The sequence below is a fragment of the Polistes canadensis genome, unplaced genomic scaffold (genome assembly GCF_001313835.1).
Source record: "Polistes canadensis isolate GaletaPanama2010 unplaced genomic scaffold, ASM131383v1 scaffold_121, whole genome shotgun sequence".
NCBI classification, from domain to species: Eukaryota; Metazoa; Arthropoda; class Insecta; order Hymenoptera; family Vespidae; genus Polistes; species Polistes canadensis.
In genome coordinates this window covers 343,872-369,205 of record NW_014569668.1, presented here as the reverse complement: position 1 = coordinate 369,205, position 25,334 = coordinate 343,872, and the positions used below count along the sequence as shown (strand labels likewise).

The following is a 25,334-nucleotide window of genomic DNA, read 5'->3' as shown; positions in this document are numbered from 1 at the left end:
GAAGGAACGAACGAAGGAACGAACGAAGGAACGAACGAACGAAGGAACGAACGAACGACAATCGAACGAACAATCGAACGAATAATCGAACACACCGTAAGCTCGATTGCCGTGTGTCTTGTTTCCTATTGTAAAATGAATAGGGTATACACAATGGGAATGGGAAAAACACGAACTTTTCTTCTTTTCTTCTTCATCATTTTCCTCTTCATCTTCTTGTTAACTTCTTCTTCTTTTTCTGATGCGCTTGCTCGTCCATGTGAATAATACCGTTAAAATGAGCCGTACATACGACCGCCGTACAGACCAACAACACGCGCACGCACTTTTTTCATTTCAACACATTGTCACCTTTAATTAAGTATTAATTATATCCCGCTGAATCTGTTGCCGAGACCTCGCTTATTTTCAACAACGACATTCGTAAATCACGTTAATTTTGATCGAGTACCGTATGCTTTTATCCTTCTTTTTACTCACATGCATGCACGCATATAGATACGTACGTAAGTACGTAGATACACGCATACCCACACGAACTTACAATCGCACCCACCCATGCTTTCCCTTCCTCTTTCCCTCTCTTTCTTTTAGAGACATGCTTTCCAGTCGCGTTGGTGGTAACCACCCAAAGGTGCCTGTATTTTTTTCCTTTTTCTTTTATTATTAACTTATTTCTTTCAACAATTCTGCTGTGCACCGTAACTCAATGTATGTTTTATGCGCGTCTCTGTGTGCGTTTATATATGTATATGTATATGTACGTATATATATGTACGTGTGTCCGTTGCGTGCGTACGTGCGCGCGCCCGCGTGTGTGTGTGTATGTGTGTCTCCGGATCGAATGATACGATTTTGTTTCATTTTCATTTTCTTTTTGAGTAACCATACGTTGCGCGTGCTTAAGATCACGCGATCGCTAAAGATCTCCCCTTCCCACTTCAAACTGTCACCTGCTTGAATTGTTTTCTTTTGCTTACGAGTTATTAAGAGTTTTTGCTTTTTTTTTTTTCATGTGTCTCAGTTTTAAATGCGCAAATTACACTCACTACAGCTAGAGTTACGATACGTCCTGATCTTCCACATCCTGCAGCTGCTCCTTTTGCTCTCCTTCTCCTGCGAACGCCACAAGAAGATTAGTGTGGTGGTACATAGGTATTATATGCGGGGTGTTTCCTCCGAAAAATAGGGAAAGGTTTGATACAACTAGTCACGCGGCTGTTAATATTACTGCTAATGATGACCCCCTTGAAAGCATCCAAGGAATTTAATCGACAAACATACTAACCATCCCCTTGCATATCCGACGTCCATAGCGTGAGGTTGTCCCTAAGGAGCTGCATAATTAAGGTAGAATCCTTGTAACTCTCTTCGGAAAGAGTATCCAATTCCGCAATTGCGTCGTCAAAGGCGGCCTTTGCTAAGCGACACGCTCTGTCAGGACTGTTCAAAATCTCGTAATAGAAGACGGAGAAATTAAGTGCTAATCCTAAACGAATAGGATGAGTCGGTGGTAGCTCGGTCATTGCGATGTCGCTTGCCGCTTTGTAGGCTACCAGGGAATTTTCCGCAGCCTCCTTTCTGTCGTTGCCAATCGCGAATTCGGCTAAGTAACGATGGTAATCTCCTTTCCTGTATACAATTAACAAATCCTTCGATTAGGATATATCCTTACAAGAGATACGAGATAACAAGGAACGCGTACAGTATGCGTCACGTGATCGTAACTCGCCAGTAAATCAATATATTGTTACGTTAACGATTTCATGATTTTCTTACCGAAAGAAGAGAAGTGTATATGCTTGCGATAAGTCACGGAACTAATTACGAGTTGGAAAGAATGTCGAAGATTTACAATGGCAGCAACATTCGTCGAAGCTAATCGATTATTCTCATCGCCTTGATTAAAATTTCAAGACGAAAAAAAGAAGTTTAAAGAAAAATCACGTGACTCATCCTGTAGAGATCGAAGAAAGGAAATGAAAAGATTTCTTACATTTTGTAGTAAAATACTTTAGATTCTCCGGTGGAGGCGCAAGGTATCAAATGATTGTCCAAAACGCCGAGAATGTCCGCGCATATATCCCTGAGCTCTTTCTCGACTTGAGATCGGTATTGGCGGATCATCTCGAGCTTACCCTCGGCACCCTTGTTTTCCTCCTTCTGTTCGATGCTAGAAATTATTCTCCAGGATGCCCTCCTCGCGCCGATTACATTTTTATACGCGACGGAAAGTAGGTTTCTTTCTTCGACGGTTAGCTCTACGTCCAGTGAGGCAACTTTCTTCATTGCTTCGACCATTTCTGCAAAAAAGCCCCGGTACAAAAGTTCTACGTTTCAAATAAACCCTTCTTCATCCCTTCTACAACAACATTAATCGAAAGCAATATCACGAGTGATCCTTTTACTCGTATACTTTATTTTACTTTTAGAGCGTTATCAAGTAAGAAAGGTACGCTGACATATATTAACCCGGTGACCCTTGAACTTCGCAAAGGTACTCTCGCTATTTAGATATATCACTGCTGGTCATGCGCGAGCGATATACTTCGATACTTTTATTTATTCCTACCCATAACGACTTTTTAATACAAATTTTACTTTACTATCTACGATATGCTATTATACACATGTCTAAATAAATAAAACAAAAGGATTACGATGATTGACGATCAAATCCTTATGTAGACGAAAAAAGAAGCAAACGAAACGCCAAACTAAATTCATCGTTCAAATGAAAAGAAAAATGTTTTACATAGAATGCGGCTGCTTTGATGATACAACGTTCTTAAACTTACGTACGCGCTTATTTTTGACGTGTGACATTAATTACATTTTTTCATTATCTACCCTTTTTTAGCTCCCAAAATGTTTCGCAAAAAAAGAAAAAATGGCCCACGGTGAATGCTTTCTCGACCATCTTTTATGACGAAGCTGTAAAAGAAATAATTCGATCTTAGATAGAAATAAATATGTTGGAAAAATTGACAATAATCGAATCGCTGCGAAGATAGAAAATAAAATAAAAACAATGAAAAATTACAAAAAAATCCAAATTAGAAACCTAGATTTACTTAACAAAAGAATAAATCCGTTGGAGCACGTCTTACCGTTAGTCTACTTTTTGCAAGACTCCGAACGAAAAGAAATTTGGTAAACAGTCGTTATCGATTTTTTTTCAAGATCGAACTATGTTTATTCCTATTTCCATCTCTACTTCTATCCTTACGTATTATGTTTACTTTTTTCTCCGATATGTAAACTATTCGAGACAGTTGCAGGTCGGGCGTCATCGTAAATACATCGGATTTGACACGATCCTCTTAAATGCTATTATTTCTCTTAATATTTCGATTAATTTTTTACAACTATTTATTTGTTATAATTAATCAACGTTCGCTCGGCAAATTGAGTTCTTTTTCTTTCACCATTTTCTATTCATTTCTTATCGAATCAAGAATGGATTTTTTATAAAAAAAAGCCGATTTATTTTCCAAATTTTATTTAACATTTAAACTAATTATTTATTAATTATGTGTGTGTTATAGCTTGAAATTGTTTTCGTCGTTGGCGATGAGAGACTAATGAAAACCTGCGTTAAACGGCTGATTAATTGTCAACAAGCACCGAACGAAAATGACTATGTTGCTCGAAGCTTCAACTTCGAATTATTATAAATTATATTTTTTTTAAACACGAATAAGATTAAACGATCGGTTAAACGAAGAGTTCGGTGCCCATTTGATTTCTTGTTTCGTTAATAATTTTATATTTTCATTAATAATTAATATGATCGCTTCTGATTTTATTCTTCATTTTTATGATTTTGACGTGTCAATAACTTTGTTCATTTATTAATAAAAGATAAAGTAAAAAATGCAAATTATAAAGAAAATATTGATATGAACGAATACGTTTATCAATTGAACGCAAACGCATTTTTGTAGATAATCCTTATCTCTAACACACCTGTGCTACTTTCTTTCAACGTCCCTTTGATTGATAATACAACAGAATCTAGTAGTACTAGACAAAGTGAGTTACTTGTTGGAAGCCGTTGGTTTCGATGGATAACGAATATGAGTTTTTTTATAAGTGTGTAATCGTTTAGAACATTTTTTGCTTGAAAGCGAAATAAGAGAGTAAAATAAACGCGAACAGATTCGTTCTTATTTCTTTCCACCCTTTTAAAAAGAGATTTTCTTTAGTCTTGCTGTTATATCGACTCTGAACGTACTTATACTTTAATTACTCGCCTCTTGTAAATTCTTATACGTACAGACAACCCCGTTATTTCCTTAAATTACTAGTTTTTAGTGTATAATAAAATTCTTTTACTTATATATGTGACAAGTACTGTATTGCCCTAAGTGGAAGGCTCGTCGCCGATAAAACGAGACAAAAAGTTGCTTTGTTCGTTGTACGCAAGATATTATGCGCAGGCGGCTAAATTTGAGACTGAATTATATAAAAAAAAGTAGAATGTAATATAGAAATAAAACGATACTCTGTATTATAGTAAATATTCATAATAGAATAAAAAAATGATGTTAAATTTTGAAGAATATATATATATATATGTATAAATGAATAAATTTGTAGGTGCTTTAGCCTTTAAATAGGGTATATTTTAGCACAAGAGTCAACCATCTCCGCTTTCTTTTATCGAGATAATTGTTCGCGCATGCGCATAACGACTACAGTCGTCTGCCAAAGAGAGAGAAAATGATATCGTTTGCACCGTGAATGTTTGAATCTTTTTCCCTACCAAACTAGCGCGCACATATAATACTAGAGTACATATATGCGACCACCACAGTCGAAATTCGGCGCAGCTCTCTCTCGAAGGATCGATAGTAGCTCGGTAGAAAAAGCAACAGTACCTATGGTGGCGCCTTCCTACCACAGGACGCACCCTCAACGAATTCGCATAAAACACCTAACATAAATGAATAACCCTTCCAAATAATACCTATATTACAATATCAAAATTGAAACTATACAAGTAAATTCTAATTATGCCAACTTTACAGAGAGCCGACACGAATTTCCACTGTGAGTCGTAAATGATATTTGGAATCTTTGTCTATTCCTTTTTTAATGAAAGCGAATTTTTTATTTAAATAAAAATGTGAACGCTTACATATACATACTCGAAGACGTCCGATCTTACCAAAATGATTAAGACAAATTTCGTTAGGGTAACCTTCGAAAACAATTTCATGCGTGGAGTTATCTTTTTCATGCTATATCATTGAATCTTTTCGAGAAGTGAATTCCAATATAAAAGGTATATCGGACTCTCGTTAGCGACGGAATTACGAGGAACGAAGTATACCGGCCGAGATATACGGAAACGTAAGGTAGCGGGCGCAGCAGCAGATCAATACTTTCCTTCGGCCGTGGTCGCTCACGCTCCTGACTACCCCCCATCCCACCGCTCACACATACTCGCTCCCGCAACCCTTCAATGTAATTGGAGTCTATATTTTTCTTTTCGATTCCATTTCCTTTCATCTTCAATGCACGCATTCCTGCATTTTTGGTCTATTTTACTTGTCGATATATAGATATCTCGCGCGAGAAATATTAGCCTCTTAGGATTATTAGCCCCCCTCCCACCACCCCAATCCATCCCATTCTACGCACGATCGATGTTGACTAAGCAGGAGGCGTTTGACTCGGCGCTTGTCATTCCTACAACGTTCTTCTACCAAGAGAAGCCTTCTTTACACATATAAACGAAGAAAGTACGGCATCTAACGTACTTAGCAGAACTTTCTTTTAAACTTTCTACTAAGCTTCAAGCCAACGTTCGTGTGAATGACACGTATATTAGGTATATAATGGATTTATATATACATAGTTCATCCATGAACTGGACTATGTGTACATATATATTATGTATATATGTGTACATTCACAATGAACACACAACAGACGCACGTACGTCGTGAATGGAAATAAAAGTATCGAGCAGTAGTCAGTCATGAGAAAGGAAGCTATTTCTCCTCCTTTATTTGAAAAAGATACCTAACGTCTATATAAAAGATTTGAGGAGACCGAAAGCAAAGAGGAGAAGTGCAGTTGTGCGAGGAAAAAGGCAAAAGGGTCGTCAAAAAGGAAAGCAGAGAGGAATTTCTGGATAGGTAGGTAGGTAGGTAGAAAAGAGAGAGAGAAAAGAGAGAGCACAGAAGAGAAGGCCGAAGGTCGAGCCGGTTCCGTCGATTGGTTGTGCGATTTCTCTGTGCTCTTCAAGGCCAAATGCCACGAGCGGCACACGCGTTACTATGTATGTCCCCGTCGTAGTAAAGCCGGCATCATTTCTTAACTTCTCCGATTTGTCTGGTTATTTGAACGAAAGGATCCCTCCAAGTAGCGAACACAGTACGCCTAGCAACGCTACCTCGCCGCCGCCGTTGCTCCAGCGCTGACGACGTCGTTGCGAACAAGCGAACGGCCGAACGACCGACCGAATAAGCGAGAGAGAGATAGAGAGGGAGAGACGAACAGCGAGTGAACGAGAGAGAGAGAGAGAGAGAGAAAGAGAAGAAAGAAAGAAAGGAGTAGAGAAAAAGAGAGAGAGAGAGAGAAAAAGGAAGATCGTCGATATTCCTGTACGAACTTGTTCGCTCGTTCGATCGTTAAGAATGAGAAATGACACAAGAGTTATCCAAAAGAAAAAAAATGTGTAAGCTCGCCGGTTCTTTGGCACAAAGCGAGCAAAGCTAGTCTCGCACTTGACGTTTCTTCCAACACTTTTGACAGATCTTGCTAGGTTCGATGCCATTATACGTGTCTTCAAAAATCCCATTCCAGCTTCGTTAACGAAACTTGTAAAAAATAGGAAATTCAGAGTAAGAGAAAATGAGAATAAAAGTTAAAAAATTTAATGGGCGGGTTTGGTGTAGGAAAGTCAAGCAGCCCCACTCTTCTAGCAATTTTGTCGATTTCCATTTTGGCCCAGGCCGGCTCTCTTACTCAAAAAAATATCCACTCACCGTCATAGCGTTCAGCTTGTTCGGCCAGTTTCGCCTTGTAAACATTGTCCTCCCGTTCCGACATCTTGGATGCGCGTGGATTTGACGAGTAGACAAGGGCTTTCAGGGAAATCTTACGAATTGCTTGTTTCACCGAAATACGTACAACTCCTCGCACAGCCACTCGCAAGCTCACTGACCAAGATGGCGGCGCCCGCCAACAATCGAAAGCAGTTCCCGACTCGCGCAGACTCCGCAAGACGCTTTACGCAAACCCTGTCGCATGGCGCATGTCCAAGTCCGTGTATCATTACGCGTGACGTCACTACTACCAGCGCCCTCCTCAACGATCCTCAACAAATTACCCTCCAAAAAGCAAAAAAGTCCAATTTTCTCTACATCCTTTCTATTCCTTTCTTACAAACATGCTTCTGTCGATTAAATCCTGAATTTTCAATAGAGACATTCCTTTCTTCTTCTTTTCTTTCCAGATTCTTCTTTATGATCATTATAAATTTCTTTTATGGGAAGTAGTTATGCGTCATTGCTCGAAAGATGGCACTCGTGTATTTGCATTTTGTATTTCATTTCAATATCATATGCATTTAATATACTAAAGGATGCTTTAGATTTGCCACGCAATATAGAATCATTTCTCTATGCATTGAGAAAGTTTTTCTTGCATGTTAAAATTGTCGAATTGTCAAATTTCGCGGAATTCGAAACACGAAATAAATTGAAAGTAGATGGCATTCCTGTCAGTAATATTCTTACTTAAATTCATTGACGTACGTCAAAGTTAAATGTGTATGTGTGTCTGTGTGTCCGCTATGTACGCATATACAGGATGTTCCAGAATAACTGGGAAATATTTAAGGGATGATTTCAGCACATCTAAACAATAAATGTAATTTATATAAACATGTATCTTATTTAATTTTATTTTCGAGTTACAACAAAATTTGTCGAAAAATGAAATTCAACGGAAAAAAAAAAATTCAACTAAATTTCCAGCAAATCTGAGCAACATCTGAACACGGAACAAGGAAGTAAGATGGTTATTATTGGTAAGATGCTGCTTGTATATATATATATATATATATATATATATGCGGAATCATATTTTTAATATCTTTTAAAATCGAATCGGACATACGGTTACACGAGATATTTTTATTGTTTCGATATAATAAAGCTGTCTAAAATATTTCTCTTATTTTGGGACACCCTGTACGTACATTAATATGTATATATTATAAATATATAATATAATCATTAATCCACACGGTTCACACACACATCGAATTTAGAAAAAAATACATAATAGGGAATGATCTTGGAGTATTTTTAATTAACGAGCGATATTAAACTAACGAATGTAGATATACATGTAATAATAAAGGAAAATGAATAGGAAATGCGAGGTATAATGCAATATTGTTAAATAATCGTTTTATAGCGAAGCATTTTGTATTTGTCGTTTCACACGATTGGCTAATGTACAAGCACTATAATCCAAACATTTTTCCTATTCGATTTTTATCGTCATAGCTTTTGTAATTTATTTCTCATTTTGCATTAATTATTTAATAACTAATTTATATATTTATCTGTGTGTATACAGACATATCATTTTTCTCTGGATATTATTTAAACTATTAAAAGTATGATACAGCCAGACTTAAATTAACAATGATCTTAAATATTGGCTGCAAGCGGGCTACATCGTCTATCTAGTGTTAATAATCGACTTGGCAATTATCATACACTAAAAACGTAATAACCGGTATGCTTCTTATAGAGGAATATATAATAAGTTTTATTAACTATTATATGTACATACGGACATACATACATACATACATATGCACAATGTACGCGAATAAATCGCTCGCGTATGCCTGTGTATGGATGTGTGCGTGCGGTAATTTTTTTTATATATAATATTTAAATATATATGTATGAAATACATACATATATATTTACTTAGTATTTTACATATTTATTTATGTATTTATATATATATATATATATATATATATTATATTATTATGTTATAGTTTGGAAAAAGAATCTGTAGTAATGACGAATGTTGTTGTGTTTATAGTTTAATATCTTATTTTCTGCAAATTATTTGGAACTTATAATCTCTTAAGACCGCTTCCTTTCTTTTTCTTTTGAATATGCTTCCTTTCCTAAATTCGATTCCAGTTTATTAACGCTGTAATCGTTGCCTCGACATAATGGGCTTGTATCGGTTCAGTCAACGGCACGCCTTTTCAATATTATAGAATGTTCATTAGGCGTGCGGGCACCGTGAATTTGGAAGCGTCAAAGTTTCGCTTGCTTGCCCATCGAATCTGTATTTTATATGTTCAAATTTATCACCAGTTACCCAACGTATTTCCCAAGTGAAGCCTATTCTAGCACTCCCTCGTGACTACACACAGATTCTAATGGCACATTCAGGAACGTTTCTTCAAATCACACGCATTGTCCAGTCAAGCGGTTGGTTGATGCCAACCCCTTGTTCGAGCATTCGCGTAAACGTGATTTAAAACGTGGCAGTCGAACGAACGCAAAGATGTAAAAGCAGCATCTCGTTTTGATTCTTTTTTCTGTTGATTTATTTCTTTTGTATTTTTTTTTTCTTTTTGTTGCTTCTTTTTAAGTAGGTGTTTTAATAGAGCCAAAGAAGGACACCATCTCATTTAAAATATATGCAAGCAACGTTTTCACAATTTGAATATCCTTTCTTTTATTCATTTGCAAATATCACATCGCGCGAAGCACAGTAACACATACGTTTCACAGTTTGCATAAGTACTTTCCGCGATGTACATGTATTAAAATATATGAAAAAATGACATTTCTATGATATGATAGAATTTCGTGAAAGCTAGAATATAATAAAGTTAAGAAAAACAGGAAAACGACATGATATTTCAATCTTTCAGTGACGCATAGTAATACTGAATTACATAAATCCAAATAGTTAATTTTCTATGAGAACGATACGAATACTCGTTAGTAATTGTACTATTGAAAAATTGCTATTCTAACTGTACAATAAACTGGTATATTACGTATACGTATTTTACAAATCATTACGATGTTTCTTACTGGTGACATTTTCAAGAATTCAAAAATGCTTGTTCATAGAAAAAATTTAAGCAATGAGATTCGAAGAACTCGGTTTTTACAAAATCACAAAATATGGACGACAATTGCTTTGTAGAATTTTACAATGACTGATCAAATTAGCGAAACAATAGGAAGGACACAGCTGAGGAAGAAAATAGGAAAGGCAGGTAGCAGTCAGCACGGTCATGACACAAAAGTACAAAAGATACGATATAGTACGTGTCATATTTGCAAGCATCAACTTTTGTTCACTTCATTGGAAGAAGTAAAAACTATACCACACCCAATAACAACCCTAATATCACACATTCAGCATATTTATGAATATTATTCTTCGCGTCCGTGATATCTATCGCTATTTAACTTCGCGTTAAAAGATCCAAACTTTTCTTTACTGTAAATGGGCGGTCAAATTGTAAACTGGTATATTATAAACTAAAATATGTTTGGACATCTTGACCAATCACCTTTGTTCTTACACTCCCAGTATTCGCCGCTATACATATAGCAAAGACTATCTGTGTAAGGATCCTGCTGTTTCTTAAACCATAATGGTTCCCAAGTTTCATATGGTAAACCTAAGAAATAAATACCCTCAATGAAATAATATTAATTCATTAGATTGTTCAAAACAATTGTTGTAGAATCTCTGTTATACCTTGCGAAGCAGCTTCTTCCGCTTCATGTTCTCGATTACGCCGTGCAGCCCTCTGTTTCTCTTCCAGTCGAAGTTTTTCAGCGTTAGCTTCATCCCATTGTCCGTCCTCCATTAATCTCTGGTCAGGTCTCAGTCGTGAATCTGTAGGTGCAATACCATCTTCTGGTTCGTTGAGCTGACAGGCCAATTCCGTAAATGAATAATACCTTTCGCAATCATCGCTATTATAACAAAATTACGCAAATAGATATTAAATTAAAAAAATATCATTTCTTATGCAACAAACAGACAAATGATTATATTTGTCAATACTTACGGAGGCATACGTCGTTTCCAAGCTAATATATATGGTCCTGTTTTATATACAGGATTGTCTGGAGCTCCCGATGTACTAATAACAGGAGCAATTTCTATCTTCGAATCCCATGTACCCTGAACCACCCATTTTACCTCTTTACTCGAATTCATGACAACACCTTTCACTTTACGTTGATTATCTCTTGAAAAATACGAGTATGGTATATATTTTAGATGGCACTTGACACCCTCTTTGTGATTCACAATATCCATATCACCGCTTTGATCAACCCATAACTTTCCAACTATTATATTGTGTACAGTGGTTGTTACTTTACGCCATGTATAATGTTGTTGTTCTGTATTAAATTCTAAGTGAGCAGTACCTAAAGGAATTACCTGTAGAATATATATATGTAGAAAAAGAAGTTCTTCGGGTTGAGAAAAAACAAGGCAGATATGTAATTAGGTTCAATAAACTTTTTTACCTGAAGATACTTTCCGCGAAACTTAGAAGCCATAGTGAACTCCTGCCAGCAACGCCATTTCCTACCTTCACAATGTTGAGCTAGCATCGGAGGATGATGCGAAACTTGTTCGGAAATCGCTCGCCAACCGAGATCATCTGTGCGATCGCACTCATACGTTTCACCTAATAATGGATTAAAAGGTTTGCCTGTTCTAGCAGCAGTTGTAGAATAACTAGAAATAGTAAATGCAGCTACATAGGCCATCTGTTCGTAGCTGTCAGTACATTCCGCTGCTCTATAATTACATTAATTATTTAACATTTTCAATAATTATTAGTTCTCAGGAAAAAAAATTATATAAATCTATAATAATGTACCTATCAAGAATTTCTGCATATTCATAATCTTCTGTAAGCCTCTGAAGCATACTAAGTGGTTCTGAGAAATTAACGGGCATTGGAATTTTTGACAAATCTTTGCCAATACAATTTTTCATAATACTCCATAAATTTAAAGGATAATTAGGTTTATCAGGTACTCTAGTTCTTCTTTTTCTGCTAGGTGTGGTTGCTAACCCGGTGCCACCGCTGCCGCCATTGTTGGTTTGCCAAGCCGTCTGTATATTAATACAAATTATTATATATTTTAAACAATTTAATCATTCATTCATTTGGAATAGATTAATTACATTGTCCAGCTCGTCTGTATTTGTAACAGGAGAAGAAGCTTGTATTGCTGTAGAATCGGTCACAATAAGAAATGATTCTGCTCCAGCGGAATCTGAAACTGGCAAAGGTGTTGGATCTCCTTCAGAACTAGAGCCATCATCACTTCCTTGGGAATCAGTTCGATCTCTCTGATGAGATATTGAATTGGCTGAGGCTACTCCTGGAATAGTCAATGTAAATGTGTCTGACTCTTGAGCATCATAAAACTCAGCATTATCTTCTTCGTCTTCTGATGGAGAAGTAGTTATCGCAGAATCTTTAAAAAAGGATATTTACCATTTAAGCATCCATTATAATTATCAGAAAAAGGAAAATAAAATTTGAGATTAACCATAGCGTTATAATTAAATAAAATAAATAAAATTATATGATACTTTTAAAATGTAAATGTTTAACATCTATTACACACCGATACATAACATGAAATATGTTAATTCATCACTGATTAATCAATAATTTTCACGAAACATAAAAAGAGAACTTTAGAAAGATAAATTGATTAATATTATGAATTAAACACGAAAAATATGAATAAAAAGATTATTACCAGTTACCAGCCTAATTTTAATATCCTGTCATAGCACAACCTATTCTAACGAAATTAATTTAATTTGTTTTCGAATAAAAGAAATCTTATTGCTAGTTAAATACATACTTTCATGATATTATAATGTTTTTCGAACACTTGTACTGCCTCGATCAACAGGAATAATTGCATATTATTAAATCAGTATAAACTAATATACTTAAAACGCGATATATTATATATATATGTATAATAGATATCGCGAGAAGGTTATGATAAGTTACAAGATCGGCTCACAAAACCACGGATTTGGATCTTCGAAATTTTCATCGAAGCTGCATTTCTATGAATCGTTTTCCATATATATATATATATATATATATATATATACACACACATATATATATATAACACATTCACTCTGGGTCGTTCGATTATTGCTTTGACATCATCTATGATTTCATCAATCGTGTATCTCAAACCGTTAGACTGACTACTGATTTAATATTTTTTACTTGCAATTTAACGATAGATTAAACGAAAATTCTATTAATGAAAATCATCAAAGTATCAATTTACAAGGCCATCTGTGCTTAATTAAACACCAATTTGAAGAGAAATGAAAGCATATTTAAACCCTTTGTAATATATTCACACACTTATACAGGTACACCACATGATCATTTCAGAGATTGTAATCAATCATGTGTATATATATATATATATATATATATATATATGAACATATGAAAAGCTTTGCGTGCAAAGATCATGCGCCGTGTGAGAAAAACGTCAACGCAACGAAGCATAAGTACTGAACTGCCATCTATACTTAACACAAAAAACCGCGCATTTTTGAAAAAACAGAGAAACATAAAAATCGTGAACGAAAAAATGGCCTTTACCAATGAAATGATTTTAAGAAAAAATGATGCATGTATATTGAAAAAAAACTTTCTACGATATCTAATCTTCTAATAGATCAAAAAGGCATAAAAAAACAAATACACATTAGACATAATTTAAATATGTACACATCCACTCCATCTTATTTCAAATTACTTTTCATTTAATGAAAAGGGTAGGAATTTTAGAAAACAAGCGCACGCGATTTTATAATATTAACTTAACAAAAACATATACTAATAATTTACTTTAAAATAATATTTAAAAAATGTTCCTAGAGAAAGATTAGATTTTTGTTATTTTAAGTTTACAATAATAACATTACTATTATTGCATAATTATTACATTATGAAATAATAACATGACGATTAATTATCTGATGTATTGAAAATATTTATAACTTGTTCTCCCGTAAGTTCTTTTGTTTGACATTTACAATTAACGTGATTAAACTTCGAGTCAATATTGACCAATAAAGTTAATATCGTTAAAACAATGAAAGAATTTCTTTTTGAATTAATAGAAATGATCAAGTTATGCAAAAATAAAATGTAAGCTTGTAGTCAGATTTAAATACATTGCAATGTAAGCATAATCGAAAATGATAAAATTTAATGTAGTTATAAAAAGAAAAAGCAAAAACACTACTAATCACATTAAAAAAAGGAAAATAAATGAAATTACGGGAAGGTCTGTGTCCTCCCGCTGGTGTCACTGAGGGAAGCGCATGTTGCGCAGCTTCTTCCAAGTGTGAATGTTGCCTAGCTAGTTGTTCAACCATTTTCTCTATGCGCACCTTCTGATCGCGTTCATGTTGTAACATTTTCTTCCACTTTGGTTCCTGTTGCTGGGCTAATTGGAAATAGTCATTGCTTTTCTGAAATCATAATTCACCCTACTTTCTACAAATACAAGCCTATGGTATGAAACCTAAAGTAATTTATCACGCATAGAAGATAATTTTGACTATATCTTAAATTATCTATTGTATAACATAATTATTAAACGATATCTGTATGGAAATATCATATTTTTGCATATTTGTAATAGCGTAAAGATTCCATTTAAGCTATAAAGTAATGTCCAGCGACTAAATGCCTCTTTTACTTATTGTTAGTTGAATACCTATGTAGTAGTTTATGTTCCTTGAATTAATATTATTTTATGATTTATTAATATGATTTAATGAAGTTTTAGAAAGAAATGGAAGAATTCGTTAACTAGATTGATTAAACCCGAACTTACACTGATCATAGCAGTGGCAGCAATACGGAAGAGAGCAGCTTTCTCATTCAGAGTTTTAATTTTGGTTGTTAGATCAGGATATGGTGGTTCTAGGGTTTCCAATTCATTCAATGCTCGTTGAAGAGTAAATCCTCTCTTGGTGATCAAATCGTAACAAGCCTGCAAGTCATCTAAGCGTTGACTCAAATCTTTGACAGCAGCACCCTGCTCTACTTTTTGATTGTCATTATCTTGATACTCTTCTTCTTCTTCGTCTAGAAATACATTTTCATTTAGACATATGTATAGATATTTATTTATTTCGACTATCGAGCAGGAAAATATTATATAGAAAAACTCGAAAGTTAAGGAGATATGGTTAAAATTGCAACAGAATACTTGAACATACAAACGTCTTACTAAAATTACGTATTTATCGCAAAATGAGATAGAACGTAGGATGAATTTTATGATGAAATCATACAAACCAGATTCTACGGCTTGAATAGCCTTGGCCTTCGCCAACTCGAGAGCTGTGACCCATTGTTGACGTTCTACTTCTGTCGCTGCTTTTATATGAAAAGTTTGGGTACCACCATTGCTTACAACAAAAGTGCAAGCATCTACAGTGTGTATTAAGGCCCCGTGCATGGATATCGTGCCTCTGCATGTATGAGACATCTCCGTTGGATTTCTAAACAAAGAATTAAAATGCGACAGTCCCTTGAAGAGATCCTCTTATTGTTGGAAAATCGAATGACACAGAAAAAGACAGACGTGAGTTTGCAATTCGTTCAGCGATATATTCAAGGTTTATCCAAGCCAAAACTCAACCTCGTCCCATTAAAATTAATGTCAATTTGTCTGCATTAATCTGTGACACTATGACACATTAAAAATAGGAGACGAGTATATATATATGAATTAGCATTTATTTGATACTTTTAAAAAAGCAAACCCACAACCAAATTCTTCGTAATAATACCATTTCTATTTTGCCTACACCTACGCAAAAAACTTCATATTTTACATTAAAAATAATATAAGCAACGCCGAAACAAAGGTCATGGTATATTATGGAAAAAGAAAATATAATCGTTAAATCATAGTTTCATGCAGTTTAAATCAATCGAGTTAATTCATCACGCAAAACTTATACGATTTTATATGAAAAAGGAACAGATCATGCTGACGCGTAAAAAATATATTGTCCACAATAGTTAATGGAAGCAGATCTGGTAATAGACATTTCTTTTACAATATAATAAATTTTGTTCAATATTCACACGTACGATATAAAGTATTTGTTAATTCTAAGCTATTATATTTATTTTGTTGAAAAAGCACAATATATTTTACTTTTAGTTTCATTTAATGAAAAATAATCGATAATAAAAAGTATAATAAATAAGAAGGTAAGGCAGTAGTGACCAGTGGGCTATCCAATAACTTAATGTAGATCGTTTGATCTCCAAAATAAATCTTCTAAATTTAAAACAATTCTATAAGCAACTCTCCTCACCCCCTCTCGAACTTGACGCAATCAATTGTTACTAAATTTAATTATAAGATATACAGCAAATAATATTAAAAAATTTAATTTATTATAATAATCAACAAGAAAAGCATTTGTTTAAAATCACGCACACAATTATGCACGTACGTACATACACGCATACGCCACCAAGGACACGCATAAATGTGTAGGTCTTCAGGTGACGAACGCTTAAAAATTTTCAGACAAAATATATGTGCGTATACATATATGTAGTTTATGTGAATAAATAAATAAATGTATACATGTATATATGTAAATTACGTATATAGGTAAAGAAAGGTTTCTAGGTATATGAGTATTATGATATTTGTGTACTGGTGTGATATTACATGTGTAACATTTGATCAGTTATAAAACATCAATTACAAGTCAAGAAAAAAAAAAGCAGGAGAAATTATTAGGAATGCTGGCGACCGCATTAACATGTAGCAAAATGGAATGCGAGGTACTTTTTAGAATGAAATGAAACTAATATTTCTTTTGTCTCCTTAATTACAATTCGTTTGAATGAAAAGTCAGGATATTTCGACGTTTCGATAATTTACTTACTCGGAGGCTCTGCCAGCTCTCCGCTTGCGTCGCGTTGATATCTTTGGCCCCCCTGTTGGTTCAGCCCTAAACAATCCATAAAACAAATAGACCCCGTTCACATTGTGTAAAATTGTCAGAAGCGAAATTTACTTTTTATTATTTCTTTCTACAGCAATTGGTATATCATCGTTGAAAAAAGTTTCTTATTAAGAAACGAAGGATCCTAAGCGACACAAGTTTAACTTTTGAAATAAACGCGATAATAAAATTACTAGTGATCATTGCGCGAACAACATGATCTGTGTGAAAAAGGCTTTCCAATTTTGTGTTTTAAAACGAAATGAAGACAGAATATTGCATTATTATTTAAAAAGATATTGCAAACTCAAATCACATAACTGTGCCAAGCGGGAAAATATTGAAAGTCCTAAAAATGCAGTGCAAAGTTTATTGAAAAACACGAGATCGCCAACTTCATCAGAAACATCAATAGACGATAGCCGTTGTATGTTATCATTACATTCTTATTTTACAAATATATGCATATCAAGAATGTATTAGACGATATTTTTAAGTTCAGAAATATCAGATAGCACAAATTTCTTTTCTATATTAAATATTTTCATTAAACAAATCTATATTAACAATCTCGCGTGAGAACTGTAAAAAAGCATTGAATAATTTAATATACCATCTTGTAAAATCAACCAAAATAAGAAAAAAAGAAAAGGCCAATATACAATAAAATTCATCTGATGCGCGTATCCAAATATAAGCAGGCAAAACATTTCTCATGATCTAAGCACGAGGACGTTTAGATTGGTCAGCACATATAACTATTTTTTTTTTTCTGGGTATGTTATATATCACATATTATATTTACATTCTGCTCCTTTTATCAGGACTTGTTAATATTTTTGTTTAGATTTTATACAAATTTAAGAATTTAATCATAATTGTACATTATTCTATCTATAATAGATATATTGAAGAATTTTAGTATGTATTCCCATATGTGCATGCTTTAGATATTATTTGTGAATAAGAAAATTGGGATATAAATACTGCGATTTAGTTTTAAAATTACTTGGATAAACCATCATGTCAAATGTACAGTTATATCTGCATAGGTTTCTTACTGTCATGCATTTTTTAATAATTTTTATGCAATTTTAAAACAATTACTTTTATCATTTATGCTATTCATATTTTAACAAAAAGAAAATAAAGAAAATTGCAGGCATGTTCATCTATCATAATATATAAAATGCAGAGCTGTTCCAATACATATTTTTCAACATAAAATATCTAACATTTGTAATATAATACTCTACATAATAAAAGAACAATATCTCAACAAATTTTATAATTATTGTTTAACTTAGAAAAAAAAACAAAAAAGAAATTTCACAAATTATCTTACAAGTCTTAGAATGACTCTGGATGCAAACAAAAATTATAATGAAATAAATTAAATAAGCTAAAATTTGTAAAATCAATGCTTTAAATTCAAATGGATCTACTGCAAAATAATATTAATAATGACCAAATAATTACATTCATTTACCTACTACAAAGGAAAGTTTTCATAAATCGATCAAGGTGTCAAGATTGAGATATTGCACATTGACATTTTACATATAGAACTGTGTTTTCAGATCCTTCATTACTATGTTTTTCTTATTACGATTACATTTCTGATGAGTTTTTTGTCTAATTGGTAGAATTCATAAATGTTTTAATAATCCATAGAATATACGTGGTGGGATTTTATTTGAAGTAACGCTTAAAATGTCATCAAAACTTTCCTTATGCTCATCGCAACAGTGTAGACTAATATCAAATGATAATATATAATGAATTATATATGCAAAGGAGATTTATTTTCAAATCATCGATATGATCAATGGGGTCATAACCTAACCCTGTAGAAGGAAAAGCTCTGCTTTTTGTCAGTTACTTTCTATCCTACAGAAAAACTTTGATCATACAACATAGCACGAGTAGTTGTAGAAATTTCGCGTTATTTAATCATACGAGCTAGGAAGAACAGATTAGTAAGGGAGAAAGTGATTTTACTACGGACTACCTGTAATATGACAGAAGGCCGTTTGACAGGACAAACCATCTTCTCTGATAACCTTTCAAGTAGTTGGTCCATTTAAAAAGCCATCCTTTCATCTCCTGTGTTCCATGTTGAGCCTTAGAATCGCCCATTTTCTAATACGTAGCGTGCTTAGACGCGTTTTTCCTGAAATTACAATGCGCTCCAATATCTGCATACACATCACTCGTCTTGTACAGCCACCATTTTGATATATCCTTCGGGCCGACAGAAACTGTCTGGTCTGAGATTGAAATTTTATATTTACACACAATTATTTAGTTTGATATTACCAACAACGATAAGGAATCAATTTAAACGTGCCTTGAGATCAAAATATTTTCTTTTTTTAAACGAACAGTATGGATTCTCTATTGCTCGGCGTGATAAAGCCGCCACGTTCTTCTGTGACGGCGCCTAACCTTTATTACTATCTATCTGACGTAACATATCTTTCTTACTGAAAACGTGAGAACGTATAGAAACGTATTCACGAGTAATTATATGTTACTCTCGGATTTTTACTTAACTACGTCAAGCGGTTCGTATCTGTTACGTCGATTTTTTTTCTACTTGACACGAAATCTCTTCAGATACTAATACATAAATTATTTCTACCGATTATTCTACGATCCTCACTAAAGAATTAAGCATATTATTACAATTAACAAGTACCCAATAACATAGCCAATATTGTCCAATTAATTCCGATATCTTTAGAAACCTGTACCTAACTATTTATTGTTTGTACAAAAATCGATACTATAATTAAATTTAACTATCTTACGAACACTAATTATGCACGTCTATGCAATAATGTTTAAATACACATTACGTAGGTGTAAGTGCGGTATCTTTAAATTTTATTTTTATTTATCTATTCGAAAATTAGTTTCATTCCTTTATTGTATTTTGTGATTTATATAACATGATCATTATTAATTTCAAACATAAGGATCAATTTAAAAAAAAACTGTTTTAATTACTGTATTGATTTGCATTATTTAAATATAATAAGATTCATTTTTTTACGATATTATAAATCGATTTTAAAACAATAAAATGAATAACAGTTCTTATGTAACGCGCTATATTGATTAGACGTGTGAGGAATTACGTATACGCACAACTTAAATTAGTTACTACACGTGACTATATAAAATATATCAATTTTTTAATTTGTCGTGTCGATCTTTAATCGTTCACGACACTAATAATCAGTTTAATTATATGCAAATTATAATTATTAATCTATATCGTTATTATTTATATATTATACAATTTAATTTGTTTAAAAATTTGCTTCAATAGGCTATATAAAAATCCTGAAGTTTACCAATCAGGAAAATGTAATATGACAAAGATGGCGTTCGAAGTGTATTCTGCTTTATCCATTGGTTACTTTTCGCGAATCAATGCGAAGTGCACTCGTGTTGCATTTAACAACTTGGAATCTAACATTTTGGAATCGATTAAAATGAAATCTAAATAATTATTGTCCAATAATTATACTCAAAATTAATATTTTTTGTAATATATTGATTTAAGGTAAGAAAAATTTTGTTGACAAACTCATAAGATGTACTATGTTATCCATGTATACGTTTTAACAATAGTGTAAAGCTTATTATTTAAATTATTATTATTAATAATAGTGAACATTTAGTTTTTTATTTTAAGATTGTAATATTATATTAATTCGTTTACCTTATTGTGCGGCAAAGAGAAAGGATTAAAACTGTTGATTGTTCTACTTTCACGTGAAGATTTAATGAAGCTTAAAACTATGTTTTGCTGTGATTTATGTTTAGTCATCCGATACTTTAATACTTTTCATCTAATTTAGGATAATCTTATTGTTTAACTTTTATATCGGACTGTACATGTAAGGTTTTATCAAGGGGAAATAACGCTCGACGGGGAATGTCTTTCCCTTCCTTCAACGACCTCTTTTTTCGAACGACACAATGGTATCAATACTGCTGATGACTATTGGCAAGAAAAAAATACATTGAAATGTTATCTTTGTTAACCGCAATTTTTACCGCATTATTATTGCATATTATTTTACTTAGATAATGTTATTACAAGCATAGCTATTTTCGTGTTTCGTAAGTGGCAACTTTTGATGATTTCGAATACTATTCAAAATAACACATTGAATTTTTGTTCTTTGACAATCGTTAGAAGTCAATAGCAAATGATTCATCTCATATATATTTTCTACAAATTAAATTGATCTGTTTTTGAAAACTCGTAAAGAATAATTTGGCTTGATATCTTCATTGAAAAACACACGTGTAATAAAAGAAATAAAAGAGATAAAGACACGCAAAAGCATTTGCTATTGCAACATCACCGATAATATTAAAAAACGCGCTTAAATATCTATCTTGACTTACCTCCGAGCGTATCTGCAAGAGAACCTTCTTCAGTCCGGAGTATACCACGAAACATAACGGTAAGAATAGAAAGTAATTGTTTCAAATAATAAGTAATTGACGAAAGTAAGTGAATGGTAAAGCATTTATAATGCAATAGAGTAGATTGATCAAGATCATACAATACATATAAGTAATGTGTATATACTTGTAAAATATCTTTTGTTGCAGCGCCTTGCAAGAGTTTTGATTAATGTCAGATTTATTATTAATAAAAAATCTATGATTAACGATATTTGATTAAAAATTATTTTCGAAGAGGAAAAAAGTAAAAGCTTATATATATATATTAAATAATAAAAGTTTGTATGTTAAAAGTGAGACACGTTGAATGATAAAGAAATCATATACGTCACGCATGCGCAAGCGATTGCAACGTGTGGTGGAAAAAATTGTCTGACCAAAACTGCTGCCTACCGTCGCCGTTCGAAAATTATACTAAAGAGGACCGCATGGTTCGTGATGGCCGATAAAGCGAAAGAGGATCTGTTGCAACAAGTCAAAGAACAAGGAGATCTTGTACGAAAATTAAAAGCTGCTAAACTAAATAAAACTCAGGTATGTTATTACACTATCGACGATGCAATAACTTAATTAATAATTACTTTTACCTGCGCGGTACATATGGTGCATACTCATAAGTTGAAGTTCTTATATCTATTTGGAATGTAAAACGAAATGCCACGCAACGATGACACCATGTTAAATTAACATACTTTTCACCGAATTGCGAAAGACTATTTTTATTTATAAGATAGGCTTGTCTACATTTAAAATTTTAGTACGATTGTAGGATATAATCAATGTTTTTAATTAGTATAACTTTCCTTTCTATTTGAATTTTTAATCGCCGGTTTTACGCACTCTGTCTTCGTCTGCACGTTGGATATTTAACCACTTGTCTTATGGGTTTTACATTTTTTTCTGCACACAAAATGTCAGGTTTTTAAATTATAATATATAAACTTTATAAGATGTGTGCTTAGATTCAAATTGATAAAGTATTTATGGGACGATAAATACTTTTAACATTTCATTCTTTAGGGATCTTCAAATATATTGCCTGATTTAGAAACCTTAAACAATGAATTTGTGGATATCAGCTATGTATGCGGCTGGATCCCTTCCTCAAAAGACAATCAGCTTTTCAATTTATGTAAAAGTTATTCTAATGATGATATTGCAATGTGGTCACACTTAAATCGATGGTACATTAATATGAAAAGTTTTACCGAAGCTGAACGTTCAAACTTTCCTGCCTCAGAAGCTTCGTTTACTTCTTTGGCAAAGAAACTTGAGAATATTGATGATATTTCCTGTTGTAATAATAACTTGCTTGTCAAAAAGGTGAGACAGTTGGCCACTTGCAAGCAGCTTTACCATAGATTGCTAATTATTGATATATTAATCATCATAATATTTTATTTACTTACAAATTCTTAATGTGGTTCACATATTGAACAGTGCGATGATACGTATAGACTTTTCCTTAGTAACATTCATGATTTAGTTGAATAAGAGTAATTTGTGGCAGCTGCTTGCCAGTTTGCTTACCTATGTTATGTCTATTGTTTCGGCTAGTTTAATAATCACCACTGAGGCGGACTTTTCTCTTTCATTCTGGTTGCGCCATATTCTCTCGGTCTAAATGATGATATCTCTGATGCGTACCAAAATTTCTCTCATCGCACAAAAACATTTCTACACATCTGTCGTTGCCCAGCAGGTAGGCAAGCTGTTGATACATTTTATGAATAGATTCTATTGTGTATCTCGTAAATAAATGGGCATTGTAATTCATATGATTTACTATTAAATTAATTACGAGTCTAACACAAATATGATGATATTTACAGATAGCTGAGGAGGTTTCAAAACTTTTGGATTTAAAAGCTCAATTAGGAGAGGAAAATGCTGTTCAACATAAACTCATCCTTAAAACACCAAAAGGTACGAGGGACTATAATCCTGAACATATGTCATTACGAATGGGAGTTCTTGAGAAAATAATATCAGTATTTAAACGTCATGGTGCTGAAACTATAGATACGCCTGTTTTTGAATTAAAGGTACGTAGAAATATTTATCATTAAATATTGACATATAATAAACACATATTTTAATTATTAATACAATATTTTATTTTTTATGAAAATTAGGACGTTTTAACAGGAAAATATGGAGAAGATTCTAAATTGATTTATGATTTGAAAGATCAGGGAGGTGAAATACTTGCTCTGAGATATGATTTAACAGTACCTTTTGCTAGATATTTAGCTATGGGAAAAATATCTAGTATCAAAAGATATCATATTGCCAAAGTTTATAGAAGGGATAATCCAGCTACAACGAAAGGACGTTACAGAGAATTTTATCAATGTGTAAGTACCTGTAATGTTGACTGTAATATGTTTATATCATATATATATATATATATATATAACACATTATATTTATTTCTATTTTAAGGATTTTGATATTGCCGGTCAATATGATCCTATGCTTCCCGATGCTGAATGTATTCGTGTAGTCTCAGATGCATTGGAATCTTTGGACTTAGGAAAATTTATAATTAAATTAAATCATAGATCATTACTCGATGCAATATTTGCTACGTGTGGCGTTCCTCAAGATAAATTTAGAACCATCTGTTCTTCGGTTGATAAGTTAGACAAAACACCTTGGGAAGAAGTAAAGAAAGAAATGATAGAAGAAAAAGGACTAGACGAAAAAACTGCTAATAAAATTTGGAATTATGTATCTAAGTCTGGAGGTGTTGACTTGATAGCAGAGTTAAGACAAGATGAAAATCTAATGAAGCAAAAGTCTGCTATATTTGGTTTAGATTCTATGGAATTACTATTAAAGTACTGTACCATTTATAAAGTTATAAACAAGATAGTTTTTGATCTAAGTCTTGCCCGAGGACTTGATTATTATACTGGAGTAATTTATGAAGCGATTTTAACTGGTATGTTTGCTATTTCAATGATTGATCCTTAATGAATTTTTTACCAATTGTATTATTTTGTTTTCTTTTAAGGAGATGGCGTTGGTGTTGGCAGCATAGCTGGAGGCGGTCGTTACGATAATTTAGTCGGTATGTTTGACAGTAAGAAGAAAACTGTGCCTTGCGTAGGTGTATCGTTAGGTGTCGAACGCATTTTTAGTGTCTTAGAAGCTAAAATGGCAAATGAGGGTGTGAAAATTCGAACAACAGAAATAGAAGTGTTTGTAGCTAGTGCTCAGAAAAATTTACACGAAGAAAGAATGCGTGTGCTGTCGGATCTTTGGGATGCTGGTATCAAGGCTGAACAAGCATACAAAAAAAACTCAAAACTTTTAGCACAATTGCAGCATTGCGAAGAATATGGTATTCCTTTAGCGATAATACTTGGTGAAGGAGAGTTAGCGAGAGGAGAAGTCACCTTAAGAGAAGTTACTACGCGAAAGGAAGTTCCAATTCCAAGAGATCAACTTATCGACGAAATTCGAAAGCGACTACAAAACTGAATATAGCAGGCTAATTATTATTATTATTTATTTTTTTTTCTCTCTTTTATAGTTAGATCAACAATAAATGTGTACATTGCATTTTAACCGATCAATGAATTTTTCTATCCGAAGTACATAAATAAACATTTGCATTATTTACAGTAATAAGTCACGTATGTATTTATTTAATAAAGATAGTCATTTTTTTATAATACATCTCTACCAAATACAAAATATATGGACAAAGAAAACTTTATAATTTATCAAATATG

General features: G+C 33.1%; 3 protein-coding genes across 9 annotated transcripts; 1 reads left to right on the top strand and 2 right to left on the bottom strand.

Annotated features, from left to right (window-relative positions):
• Nucleotides 1-199: 199 nt before the first annotated feature.
• On the bottom strand, nucleotides 200-7,255 carry LOC106787970 (14-3-3 protein epsilon). Its single transcript, XM_014750784.1, has 4 exons — nucleotides 7,002-7,255; nucleotides 1,997-2,303; nucleotides 1,289-1,632; nucleotides 200-1,116 (listed from the first exon to the last, which is right to left on the bottom strand). The coding sequence occupies exons 1-4, from the start codon at nucleotides 7,063-7,065 to the stop codon at nucleotides 1,061-1,063; spliced, it is 771 nt and encodes a 256-aa protein (XP_014606270.1). The 5' UTR covers nucleotides 7,066-7,255; the 3' UTR covers nucleotides 200-1,060.
• A 1,863-nt stretch (nucleotides 7,256-9,118) lies between these two features.
• On the bottom strand, nucleotides 9,119-19,700 carry LOC106787967 (oxysterol-binding protein 1). 2 transcript variants are annotated; one of them, XM_014750770.1, is made up of 11 exons: nucleotides 19,112-19,700; nucleotides 17,041-17,106; nucleotides 15,422-15,627; nucleotides 14,955-15,208; nucleotides 14,394-14,586; nucleotides 12,238-12,533; nucleotides 11,927-12,165; nucleotides 11,568-11,844; nucleotides 11,099-11,478; nucleotides 10,783-11,003; nucleotides 9,119-10,702 (listed from the first exon to the last, which is right to left on the bottom strand). In XM_014750770.1, the coding sequence occupies exons 1-11, from the start codon at nucleotides 19,237-19,239 to the stop codon at nucleotides 10,560-10,562; spliced, it is 2,403 nt and encodes an 800-aa protein (XP_014606256.1). In that variant the 5' UTR covers nucleotides 19,240-19,700; the 3' UTR covers nucleotides 9,119-10,559. The 2 variants fall into 2 exon arrangements, with proteins under 2 accessions (XP_014606256.1, XP_014606257.1); XM_014750771.1 differs by lacking the exon at nucleotides 17,041-17,106 and having other exon boundaries at nucleotides 19,112-19,697.
• Nucleotides 19,701-20,833: 1,133 nt separating this feature from the next.
• Nucleotides 20,834-25,244, top strand: LOC106787968 (histidine--tRNA ligase, cytoplasmic). Of its 6 annotated transcripts, none has more exons than XM_014750775.1 (7): nucleotides 20,834-21,587; nucleotides 21,886-22,125; nucleotides 22,612-22,914; nucleotides 23,424-23,636; nucleotides 23,727-23,948; nucleotides 24,037-24,538; nucleotides 24,611-25,244. In XM_014750775.1, exons 2-7 carry the CDS (start codon nucleotides 22,030-22,032, stop codon nucleotides 25,078-25,080), a joined length of 1,806 nt encoding a protein of 601 aa, XP_014606261.1. In that variant the 5' UTR covers nucleotides 20,834-21,587; nucleotides 21,886-22,029; the 3' UTR covers nucleotides 25,081-25,244. The 6 variants fall into 6 exon arrangements, with proteins under 6 accessions (XP_014606261.1, XP_014606260.1, XP_014606259.1 ...); XM_014750774.1 differs by having other exon boundaries at nucleotides 21,739-22,125; XM_014750773.1 differs by having other exon boundaries at nucleotides 20,834-22,125.
• The last annotated feature ends 90 nt before the right edge of the window (nucleotides 25,245-25,334 follow it).